Source organism: Symphalangus syndactylus, chromosome 6 (genome assembly GCF_028878055.3).
Source record: "Symphalangus syndactylus isolate Jambi chromosome 6, NHGRI_mSymSyn1-v2.1_pri, whole genome shotgun sequence".
Classification (NCBI taxonomy): Eukaryota; Metazoa; Chordata; class Mammalia; order Primates; family Hylobatidae; genus Symphalangus; species Symphalangus syndactylus.
Genome location: NC_072428.2, coordinates 23,661,166 through 23,673,952, shown reverse-complemented (window position 1 = coordinate 23,673,952; position 12,787 = coordinate 23,661,166). Strand labels below are relative to the sequence as shown.

Sequence of the window (12,787 nt, the reverse complement as noted above, 5' to 3'; positions counted from 1 at the left end):
AAAAGTTTCTTATAAAAGTTTCCCTTGAACAATTTTAAAACTCCTACCACAAATTCCACTAATGCTTGTAATATTCCTTATTATAAATACTATAATTACTATTCCTAATATTTTTATAATTAATATTCCTCTATAAAGCCCTATATAGAGGCCAATAGATGTAAACTCATGTTACTTTGTTCATTTCATATATTTTTAATCATCTTTAAATCTATCTCTGCAAAGTATTTCTTTTCCAAGGCTAAACTCTCCAGGTGTTCTTCATTCCTTCCTCTCCTGTCTTCCTAAGTCCTAATTCTAGGAATTTTCTCTTTTCTTCTGTCTATTCTCAATCTCTCACACCACATCAGCATCTTCTCGTCAGCCTACAAATATGCTCTACTCACATTCCTAATATTTTTCCTCCTTGACTCAGTTCCTCTGTCTGTCCCACTTTTTCTTTCTTTCTTTTTTTTTTTTTTTTTTTTTTTTTTTGAGAAGGAGTCTCACTCTGTCGCCCAGGCTGGAGTGCAGTAGCGTGATCTTGGCTCACTGCAACCTCCACCTCCTGGGTTCAAGCGAGTCTTCTGCCTCAGCCTCCCAAGCAGCTGGGCTTTCAGGCTTCCACCACCACCAGCTGATTTTTGTGTTTTTAGTACAGACAGGGTTTCACTATGTTGGCCAGGCTGGTCTCGAACCCCTGACCTTGTGATCCACCCGCCTTGGCCTCCCAAAGTGCTGGGATTACAGGCATGAGCCACCGAGCCTGGCCCTGTCTTTCTCATTTCTTAAAATAGAGTCTATACTTGCTACTTTCAAATTCTAACCTCCCATCACTCCTTAATAGCCTGACTTCTGCCCTCATTGTTCTACTGTCTTCTCAAGTATCACCTGCAAATTAGCAAAAGGATTTTTTCCAAGTCTCACATCATTTAATAGCTCTGTAGCATTTGACCATGTTGACTACTCTGTTCTTGAAACAGCTTCCCTTCTTGACTTCCATGCTAGTACTCTCTCTTTATCCTCCTACCTTTCTTACTGACTCCCTCTCCCCTCCTGCCCCCAAACACACACACACACACACACCCCTCTCCCGTCTCTCTCTCTCACACACACACACACCCCTCTCCTCTCTCTCTCTCTCTCACACACACACACACACCACTCACAAAATGTTGGCTTTTCCCAAGGTTCTTTCTTCTTTTTTCTTGGCTCCTGGGATAAGAAACCCAAGGTTCTTTCTTCTTAAGCACTCTTCCTTCAAGTGTTCCACTCTTTCCGCAGATTATCTTATTTCACCTATATGCTAATAAATCTTAAATCTATATCTCCTCCCCAACCTCTCTCCTAGGAGTAGATTAACATCTCCAAATGGATAGTATGCACTTCAAGCTAGATGTCCTGAAAGCACCATAAATTCTACAGTTCTCAAATTAAACTCATTATTTTCATCCACAAAATCTGCTTCTCCTTTTACATTCCTTAAGCTAGTTAATGATATTATCATTCTATGAGTTATACCAACCTGAGAATATTTGATGTCTTTTCCCCTCCCAATATCCATTATATATAAAATGTCACTAACCATACCAAGTCTACTTCCAAAATTCATCCTGTATCTATCCCTCTTCATTGTTGTACTGTCATAATTCACACACTCATAGGTTCATGATTAGATTATTACAACATTCTTTTTATTGATTTCTTTCCACACAGCCATCCTCCGTACTGTTGTAAGAATTATTTTTCTAAAACACAATCTGCCTGTGTCACTTATTTGTTTTAAACCCTTCAATGGCTTCCCATTACCTAAATTCTAATCTCCTAGTAAGGAAGTCTTCAAAAGCTGATCTCAACCTATATTCCAATGTCACATTTCACACATCCCATTTTTAATTCAGAGCAGACTATTCTTGGTCCTTGAAAATGGACTTTCATGCCTCCATGATTGTTCTATTCTTTTTTTTTGAGATGGAGTCTCGTTCTCTCGCCAGGCTGGAGTGCAGTGGCTATCTTGGCTCACTGCAACCTCTGACTCCCAGGTTCAAGCAATTCTCCTGCCTCAGCCTCCCAAGTAGCTGGGATTACAGGCACGTGCCACCACGCCTTGCTAATTTTTGTATTTTTAGTAGAGACGGGGTTTCACCATGTTGGCCAGGATGGTCTTGATCTCCTGACCTCGTGATCCACCCACCTCAGCCTCCCAAAGTGCTGGTATTACAGGCATGAGCCACCACGCCCAGCCGATTGTTCTGTTCTTTTTTAAATGAAATGCCAACAGGATGGAATGGGAAGGGTGGAGATGGGAACCTTATGCTTAAATCCCATTTCATCAGCCCAGCACAGTGGCTCACACCTGTAATCCTAGCACCTTGATAGGCCAAGGCAGATGGGTTGCCTGAGCTCAGGAGTTCGAGACCAGCCTGGGCAACACAGTGAAACCCCATCTCTACTAAAATACAAAAAGTTAGCCGGGCGTGGTGGCATGCACCTGTAGTCCCACCTACTCAGGAGGCTGAGGCAGGAGAATTGCTTGAACCCAGGAGGTGGAGGTTGCAGTGAGCCGAGATCGCACCACTGCACTCCAGCCTGGGCAACAGAGCAAGACTCCATCTTCCCCCCAACTCCCCCCAGAAAAATCCTATTTCATTTTTTGAAGCCAAATTCTAGGGTCATCTTTTCTCTAAAACTTTCTCCAGCCCAGCTAAAGAAAATGATTTATTTTGTGCTTTCACAGTACTTTGTTAATAATGCTAAAAAGTACCTTGCACTATTGTGATTAATGCCATAGTTATCTGTCCCTGCAGAGTGTAAGCTCTTTGATAATCCTTGTATTTTAGGCATCTTTGAAAACCCAGTGCCTAGAATAGTGTCTAACACATAGTATATGCTCAATAAGTGTTGTGAATTGAATTCTTTTTTCTTTTTTTTTTTTTTTTTTGAGATGGAGTCTCACTCTGTTGCCTAGGCTGGAGTGCAGTGGCGCGATCTCGGCTCACTGCAACCTCCACATCCTGGGTTCAACCAATACTCTGCCTCAGCCTCCCAAGCAGCTGGGATTACAGGTGCCCACCACCATGCCCAGCTAATTTTTGTATTTTTAGTAGAGACGGGGTTTCACCATCCTGGCCAGGTTTGTCTTGAACTCCTGACCTCAGGTGATCCACCTGCCTCGGCCTCCCAAAGTGCTGGGATTACAGGCGTGAGCCACCACGCCCGGCCAAATTGAATTCTTTTTATGACCTCCCTTTCCCTAATTTCTGAACATTTTCACTTATTGTCTTTTTGTCTATATACAACCATTGGTTATATATCTAGTCAAAATAAAAAGATACACATAATATTGTTATTTTTAATATTTCAATGAATTTTAAATATGCTATCTAATAATATGCAAGTTTTATTAGCATAGTATTTTCTTTCACTGTTTATTTTTTGAATGACCAAATATGAAACAGTTTATATGATTCCAATTTATTTTTATCAGTATCTTTGTTTTTTTAACCTGTCTTGATCCAATCTCAGTAGCCACACTACTATTGCCCTTCACTCAAGAATGGTGAAAAACTTACAGATAGAAATACAATTAAAAAGTAAATGTGATCTCCCACTGAAGAAAACTCTTATAGAACCAAGGCAGCTTTTTCTTACTTATCTATATTCTGTTGAGTACCAAAGCATAATGGAAGCAAAATGATTGCAGAACTTAAAAATTCTAAGATAAAACCGACTTTATCCACATTTATAGATTGAGGCCTCACCAGTGAAACTGCTTATTTTTCTTAATAGTTTTCTTTTTTTTTCTTGAGAGAGGAGCACGGTTGTAGTCTCAGAAAAAATGAATGTTTAATTTTCTTAGCTAAACTGATCTTTTTGGGGTTTTTTTGCGTGTTTGGCATATTTAAGTTTATATTTCCTTTTCACTTAAACAGTTTTCCTTATCCTGATAGCACCATTTCCATGGGCTTTTAAACACTGGGGATGAAAAGAAGGTACATGGATAAAATGTAGATTAACTGATGCTAAAATGAACATTACTATGCTTGTTGCCTAATGATAAACTGTACTAGTATACCAATTAGGGATTTTTTAGTATTCTGATAAAATTAAATACAAAACTTTTCTTAGATTTAAGTAAACCTTAGCAAAACCATCAGTGAAGACTTGATGTCTCCAAACTATAAATTAAGAAAACATGTTAGTTCCAACCGGGTGCGGTGGCTCACGCCTGTAATCCTAGCACTTTGGGAGGCCGAGGCGGGCAGATCACGAGGTCAGAAGATCGAGACCATCCTGGCTAACACGGTGAAACCCCGTCTCTACTAAAAATACAAAAAATTAGCTGGGCGTGGTGGCGGGCGCCTGTAGTCCCAGCTACTCAGGAGGCTGAGGCAGGAGAATGGCGTCAACCCGGAAGGCAGAGCTTGCAGTGAGCCAAGATCCAGCCACTGCACTCTAGCCTAGGGGACAGAGCGAGACTCCATCTCAAAAAAAAAAAAAAAACAATGTTAGTTTCAAATGAATCAAATCAGGAGTTACTTATGTAATAATTTGAATCAAACAAAATAGTCTACAGAAAATATTATCAAGCTGGTATTTAGATATCCATTACTATAATATATTGTATAGTATAATTAGCACAATAGCCTAAAACATAATCATACTTTCCCAAAATATAGCTTCATAAACTCATAGTGACTTTCTACTCTGTCATTTATTTAAAAAGAATTTAAAATGCAATTAAAATTGATATTAGCATAGAATAATTAATTTTGGGGTCCACCAATGTTTAAAGTGAACCTCTATATTTCACAATTTGATTTTACCTCATCTTACACTATTATTTTATCTACCTTGCTGAATTAAAAATTATTATAAAATAAAAAAAGTGATTTAAGGAAATAGCTATGTTTAGAATACAACCACCCTTATGATATGTTGTTAATATGATAAAACGGTAATACTACAGAAGTCAACTACTGCACATATGTTCTAAACATGGCTCTAATATATCTCAACAAAACTGCTGAGGAAAGCAAAATAGATCAGTTAATAATAGTACATATATAATTATTTTAATCATTTGCTAAAATACTATGCAATGGTTTTATGAAAAAGTAAATTAATTTTTCTTTGTCACATATGGGAGTTCAAATTATATATATGCATGCATGCATATATACACAAACATGTATTTGTGTGGTCTTCCATGCATAAAAGCATTACAGGGAATTTCATTAAATTTAGCTTTTAAAAAGCATTCACCTTTTTGGAAATATGAGACCAAGAAAAAAATGTGTCTGATTTTAGTCCTCTAATATTTTTGCAATATTTTCTTAGCATTTATAGTTATTTTAAATGTCTAAAACTATTTAAAATATTTTACTACTTTACTATTTAATAAGCTTACTTGTCTTTTCCAAGTTTCTAGTGCTTTTTCATGTTCATTTTGAAGATTAAGAAACTTTTCTTCATTTTCTTTTACCTTCTCCCTTTGCAGCTCATTATCTCTTTCAAGGGTCTGCAATAAAATTAATTATCCAAAAAATAATCAATACCACATTAATGAATTTTGATGTGTTTTATGTTGCTTGGACCTTTGCTTCTAACATGCTGAAAGTGCCATACAGATCAGTGATAATGTGCTATCTCAACAATAATTTTCATAAATTAATGGAAAAGTGCTTATAGTTTAGCTAACAGAAAATAGGGGGAGGTTATGATAAAGAAATGGCTATAAAAGGGTATAAGAACATTGCCATTATTCAGTTTCACTGCATAAGTTTTAATGTGCTGAAAAGGTAATATAAAGTACAGCACTGAAAAGTATGAAATGTAGCACAATCCAGCCTAACTCTACTAAAGAAATTTAACTACCACAGAACATTTTTTCCATTATCTGTTTATTTTAGAAATTAACTGGCTAGAAAACTCTGAAATACAATTTTAATTTTAATTTCAAATTAACACTTTTTAAGCATAACTTAAATATTTACCATATTAACTTAATTACTTCATTGAACTAACATAACGGAATCACTACCACACTCTCCCTCCCACAAAATAAACTTAGAGAGTAAAAATACTATCATGTGTTTTCTAAGACCAGGTTTTTAAAGCTATTAAATCAGTGTCATCAATATTATTAGGTTTTTCCAGTGTCTGATAATAATCCAAGTAAATTTCTATAAAAAGATAAACAGTGATAGAACTCCTGCCTACATGCCTAATACATCTGGAATCTTTAAGTTGTTTACAAAGCTATGTACATTCAGGTTAAAAATGTCAAGCCACACAAAAGGATATTTAAAAAAAAAAAAAAGTAAAGTTATTCTCTCAGTTTTCCACTCCAGAAGTAACCACTTTAGCAGTTTCTTGTATTTCTTTCCAGAAATTGTCTATGTATGTAAAATATATATACATTTTTAAATACAGATGAGACCATATTGTACACTGTTCTGTCATCTGCTTTCCTTAAAAAAAAAAGTTTTGCTTACTTTCCATATTACATATATAAATCCATCTCATTTGAATTCCATATTATTCATAGTACTCCATCTATTTAGAGAATTCTCAATTACGTCTAGAATATCAGTATGCAAAGATAAATTATGTAAAATTATGGCAACATATCTAATAAGAATTTTACAATTTTAACATGGAGATTCTCCTCTTGCTCATAAGAAGCTATGCATTTTAAGAGTACCCAATGAATACCTATTTTGATTGCCTCTATTTTAGGATAAAATAGATATTTTTATAAAAGTAACAGTTCCTTAATTTATAGGTATATAGAGTCATGTGTTGGTTATAGACAGGGATATGTTCTGATAATTCCATCATTAGGTGATTTTTGTCACTGTATGAACATCATAGAGTGTACTTACACAAACCTAGATGGTATAGCCTACTAATGGTATAGCCTACTAATGGTATAGTCTACATGTAGACTACATGGTATAACTTATTGCTCCTATGCTACAAAACTGTACAGCATCTTTCTGCACTGACTAGTGTAGGCAATTGTAACACAATAGTATTTTTATAACTAAGGATATCTAAACACAGAAAAGGTACAGTAAAAATGAGGTATAAAAGATTAAAAATGGTACACATGTAACTATATAAGGTACTTACCATGAACGTTGCTCTGGGTGAGTCAGTGAATGTGAAGGCCTAGGACGTTATTACTCACCAACATAGGCTTTATAAATGCTGTATACTTAGGCTACATTAAATTTTTTTAATTTTTTCTTTCTTCAATAATAAATCAAGCTTAGTTGACTTTAAAAACTTTTTTTTAACTTTTTGACTCTTTTGAAATAACACTTAGCTTAAAACACACAGATGGTACAGTTGTATAAAAATATTTTCTTTCTTTATATCCTTATTGTATAAGCTATTTTTAAATTTTTATATTTTTCCTTTTTAAGCTTTTTGGTCAAAAACTGAGACACATCATCACAGCACTATTCACAATAGCAAAGGCATGGAATCAACCTAAATGCTCATCAACAGTAGACTGGAGAAAGAAAATGTGGTACATATACACCATGGAATACGACACAGCCATAAAAGAATGAGATCATGTCCTTTGCAGCAACATGGATGGAGCTGAAGGCCATTATCCTAAGAAAACTAATACAGGAATAGAAAACCAAATATCACATGTTCTCACTTATACGTGGGAGCTAAACGTTGAGCACATATAGACACAAAGAAGGGAACAATGGACACCAGGGCCTACTTGAGGGTGGAGGGAGATCAAAAAACTACCAATCAGGTACTATACTTATTATCTGGGTGACAAAATAATCTGTACACCAAACCTATGTGACTCTCAATTTACCTATGTAACAAACCTGCACATGTACCTCTGAACCTAAAAGTTAAAAATACATATATGTAACATAAAATTTACCATTTTAACCATTTTTAGGTGTATAATTCAGTAGCACTGAGTATATTCACAATGTTGTGCAACTATCACCACTATCCATGTTCAGAACTTTTTCATCATCTCAAATAGAAATTCTGAATCCATTAAACAGGAGCTCCCATTTCCCCTCCCCAATTGTTCATTTTAACAAATACATATGTTCATGTAACTCCCAGAAGATATAGAGAACAGTCTTATTATTTCCAAAAGTTCCCTTGGGCCACTTTGCAGCACCCCTATTCTTCACTGACCATCAATAATCTGTTTTCTGTCTCTCTAATTGTGGCTTTTGTAGAATGCCCTATAAATGGAATTACGGAACAACACTGTATGTAGCCTTTTGAGTCTGGCTTCATTTACTTAGCAAAATGCATTTGAGATTCATCCATTTTGTTGTGTGAATCAGTAGTTGGTTCTCTTTTACTGCTGAGTAATCTGTTGTATGGATACACTATAGTTTGTTTATACATTGACCTCTGGGTTGAACATTTGTGCTGTTTCTAGTTTTTAATGAGTATTAATAAAGCCACTGTAAATATTATAAAAAAAAAACTAACATACAAACACACACATTAGCCTAGGCCTACACAGAGTCAGGATTATCAATATTATGTCTTCCGCCTCCACATATTTTCCCTCTGGAAAGTCTTCAGGGGCAGTAATACTCATAGAACTTTCATCTCCTATCATAATACTCCCTTTTCTGGAATACTTCCTGAAGGACCTGCCTGAGGCTGTTTCACAGTTAACTTTTTCTTTTTCTTTTCTTTTTTTTTTTTTTTTTTTGAGATGAAGTCTTGCTCTGTTGCCCAAGCTGGCCTGCAATGGCGCGATCTCGGCTCACTGCAACCTCCATCTCCCAGGTTCAAGCGATTCTCCTGCCTCAGCCCCCTGAGTAGCTGGGATTACAGGTGCATACCACCACACTGGCTAATTTTTGTATTTTTAGTAGAGACAGGGTTTCACCATGTTGGTCAGGCTGGTTTCGAACTCCGGACCTCGTGATCCGCCTGCCTTGGCCTCCCAAAGTGCTGGGATTACAGGCATGAGCCACCACACTTGGCCAACTTTTTTTTTTTTTTTAACAAATAGAAGAAGTAAACTAAAATAATGATAAGTAGTATAGTATAATGAATACATAAACTGGTAACATAGTCATTATTATCATTATCAAGTATTATGTACTATACATAATTGTATGTACTACACTTTTATATGACAGTGCAGCAGGTTTGTTTATACCAGCATTACCAACAAACATGTGAGTAATGTGTTGTGCTATGACAATATGATGGCTATGATACTAGCAGATGATAGGAATTTTTACCTCCATTATAATCTTATGGGGCCACCATCTTACACGTGGTCTGTCATTGACAAAACATTGTTATGTGGTGCATAACTATAAAACAGAGTAGTTTCTAAATATTTATAGTGTGTATAATAGATGCTTAGTACTTTAATATTCTTACAAATTTTTTTATTGATAATATATTGTATTTTAGAAGATAAACATATAAAACTTTAGAGAAGATATGGGAGAATAAACCACAAGTCTGTATCCTAGTAATAATAAATGACCAAGAACATCATGCTCTTAAAACAGTGCACTAGCAATATCAATCGTTTCTTGTCTGCACCCAATAACTCTATCTAAAAGAAACTGCCTACTTCAGGTATTCTCTCGATTTCAGTTTTTTGGAGACATCCATCCTTCCATTACAATTTTGACCTACTTCTCTCTGTCAGCCGTACAAATTAGGTTATCTCTGAGGATACCCTTTTTCAGTTCTGTCATGAGTCTCCTGTTTCCCAGATCCCATAGTTTCCTGTCTTGGTTTACTCCCTTGTCTTGGTAGAGCAAACATTCTATTACTTCTTGATAAAGGAGGCATAGGGTGGTAAATTTTTTGAGACCCTATATGTCTGAAGATGTCTTGATTCTACCAATACTTGGCAATTTGTTTGGCTAAATACAATACAACTCTGCTTCGGAAATCAATTTTTTCCCAACATCTGAAGGCATGGTTCTATTGTCTTCTACGTTTCGGTGTTGCCACTGAGAAGTCTGAAACCTTGTGTTACCACTCTCATTCTTAATCCCTGTATATGACCTACTTTCTTGTACAATTTTAGAATCTTTTCTTTATGTGTTGTACAAAATTTCATAATGATATGCATTGGTATTGGGCAAGACAAACTTACATCTGTCAGGCCTGGATGATTTTTTTGTATTAATTCTTTGGTCATTTTCTCTCCCTCTATTTTCTCTCTTCTATCTGTGACACTCACCAGACAACTTGAACTGACCCCGCAATTTCCTTTCCTGTTTTCCATCTTTTTGTCTTTTGGTTCTACTTTTTAGAGGACAGTATTATCTTCCAACCTTTCCTTTGTACTTTTTATGTCTGCTAATATATTTATCTAAAGGGCTCTCTTTTATTCTCTGAGTTTCTTTATGAACTCAAAATTCTTGTTTTGTAGATTAACATATTCCCTTTAACTAAATATACTTTCTTAGTTTCTACAAGGTTTTTTCATTATCCTATTTGTTTTGTCTGTTTTTCATATTGGAGGCTGTATTAGGTTGTTCTTGCATTGCTAAAGAAATACCTGAGACTGGGTAATTTATAAGAAAAGAAGTTTAATTGGCCCATGGTTCTGCAGGCTGTACAGGAAGCATAGCACTGGCATCTGCTTCTGGCAAGGCCTAAGGAAGCTTTTACTCGTGGTGGAAGGTGAAGTGGGAGCTTGCACATCACATGGTGAAAGCAGGAGCAAGAGCAAGGCAGGCAGGTGCCACACACTTTTAAACAACCAGATCTTGTGAAAACGAGATCATTCACTATCCTCATTCACTGTCTTGAGGACAGCACCAAGCCATGAGGAATCCACCCCCATAACGCACACACCTCCCACCAGGAGCTACCTCCAACATTAGGGATTACATCTCAACATGAGATTTGGGTGGATAAATATCTAAACCATATCAGAGGCTTTCTTCAAATGTCCAGTAATCATTAACTACCTATTCATATTTAAAAATGAGGTATTAAAATGCCGGCTGAAAGTTTTGTCAAATGGTAGGTTTCACTGTGGATTGACCTGGCTGAGCTATTTCACTGGGAAAGCTTAACTGTAGCAGCTATAGTCTTTTCTCTCAGGCAGGTTAGCTTCCTCTGAAAAGAATCTCCCATTTTTCTGCCAGAGAATTAGGCTAGCTGCCCTCTAAATGAGGATACTGGGCTGGAAGGTCTCACTGTTTAGAATTCAGACTTCCAACCTCTTGTCAATATCATACTCGTAGTAGTAAACTGATAAACTAGCTCTCAAAAAAAAAAAAAAAGCCTGATTTGAGGCATTTGCCATTTTCATTCATGTTAAATATTCACATCATAGTTAATTTCAAACTACCATTGGTTTAACAACCAGTTCACAAAATTCCTTAATATCTAACAACCAGCTCCCACTGGCAAAAGCTGGCTCCAGCAAACCACTAGATCCCCTTCCCCCCAAACCTCAGCTGTTCCTCAGATTCTCCAACAGAAACCTCCAATCTTCTGCAAAGTAGGAGAGGAGCACTGTCTACTTGGGCAGGGTGGGAAAGAGAATATGGGATTGCAATGGCTTCTTATATAGATTTAGTTTCTGGCTTCAGCTGCATACTGTACTTCTAGAGGCACATGATACTTGCAAATCCTGACCATTTCTGCATCTTTGATTTCGTTTCTACTTCTTCTCTTGTGCTAAGTAAATTACCATTGTCCATCTGGTTCCCACTTTTTAGTACTATTACTGTTTCCTCCCCATTTCCTTGTCCTTGTGGATATATTAGTGTCATTTTATTGCAGTTTCAAAAATACGTAACATGGGGTTAAACATGCTTAACTAGAAGTCCTGACCAGGCAATATCTAAACTTGGAAAGACTATGAGTTTATTCATGTTCATCTTTCAGTCATTAAGAAAATTTAATGAGCTCCTACAATGTGCCAGACACTGTTTTAGGTTTTTATGCTACATCAGTGGAAATGTTGCTGTCCTTAAGGAGTTTATATTCTTTTTTTTTTTTGAGACGGAGTTTCACTCTTGTTCCCCGGCTGCAGTGCAATGGTGCAATCTCGGCTCATTGCAACCTCTGCCTCCCAGGTTCAAGCAATTCCCCTGCCTCAGGCTCCCGAGTAGCTGGGATTACAGGCATGTGCCATGATGCCCATCTAATTTTGTATTTTGAGTAGAGACGGGGTTTCACCATGTTGGTCGGGCTGGTCTCGAATTCCTGACCTCAGGTGATCCACCCACCTCAGCCTCCCAAAGTGCTGGGATCACAGGCGTGAGCCACTGTGCCGGGCCATGGAGTTTATATTCTATCAGGGATTGTTTCTTGGCCTTTTGGCTAAGATTAAGTATAGTATATTCTATTAGGAAATTATTTGGGGTATTTTTGCATCTGGATAACAGAGACAGCTGATCTAGCAATTTTGTTAGACCAGCTACACTAAGACCACAACTCTTAACTTGCCCCTTCATGAGCTCTAAGTCTGGTACTTATGTACCATTGAATTCTACAGAGCCTACGGTAGTCATAAATATGTAGTTATGTGTTTCTCTTAGTTAATGGTGACTGTAAATATAATTCCAGGATCTTTTGACTATGACTACCAATAACTTAGATAATCCAAATGCCTCTCTCTTTTGAAAACCATCTCTGAAAAAAATTGATATTGTGAAAATTCAGAATGAAGCCATTTGCTAATGCTTTAATCTTCCAAAAACTAACTAAATGATCCTAGTTAATACTATGAAAAAAACTAAGTATATTATTCTTGTTAATACTATGACTACAGGAACATAACTATGCTTATAACTGG

General features: G+C 36.5%; 1 protein-coding gene and 1 pseudogene across 2 annotated transcripts in view; one reads left to right on the top strand and one right to left on the bottom strand.

Annotated features, from left to right (window-relative positions):
- Window positions 1-12,787, bottom strand: part of CCDC73 (coiled-coil domain containing 73) — a 183,270-nt gene that overhangs the window by 34,480 nt on the left and 136,003 nt on the right. For both annotated transcript variants that reach the window (XM_055282001.2, XM_055282000.2), the window contains one exon: window positions 5,390-5,500. In XM_055282001.2, the coding sequence (XP_055137976.2) occupies window positions 5,390-5,500 (111 nt within the window). The remainder of the gene's footprint in view (window positions 1-5,389; window positions 5,501-12,787) is intronic.
- On the top strand, window positions 12,293-12,418 carry LOC129485628 (uncharacterized; annotated as a pseudogene).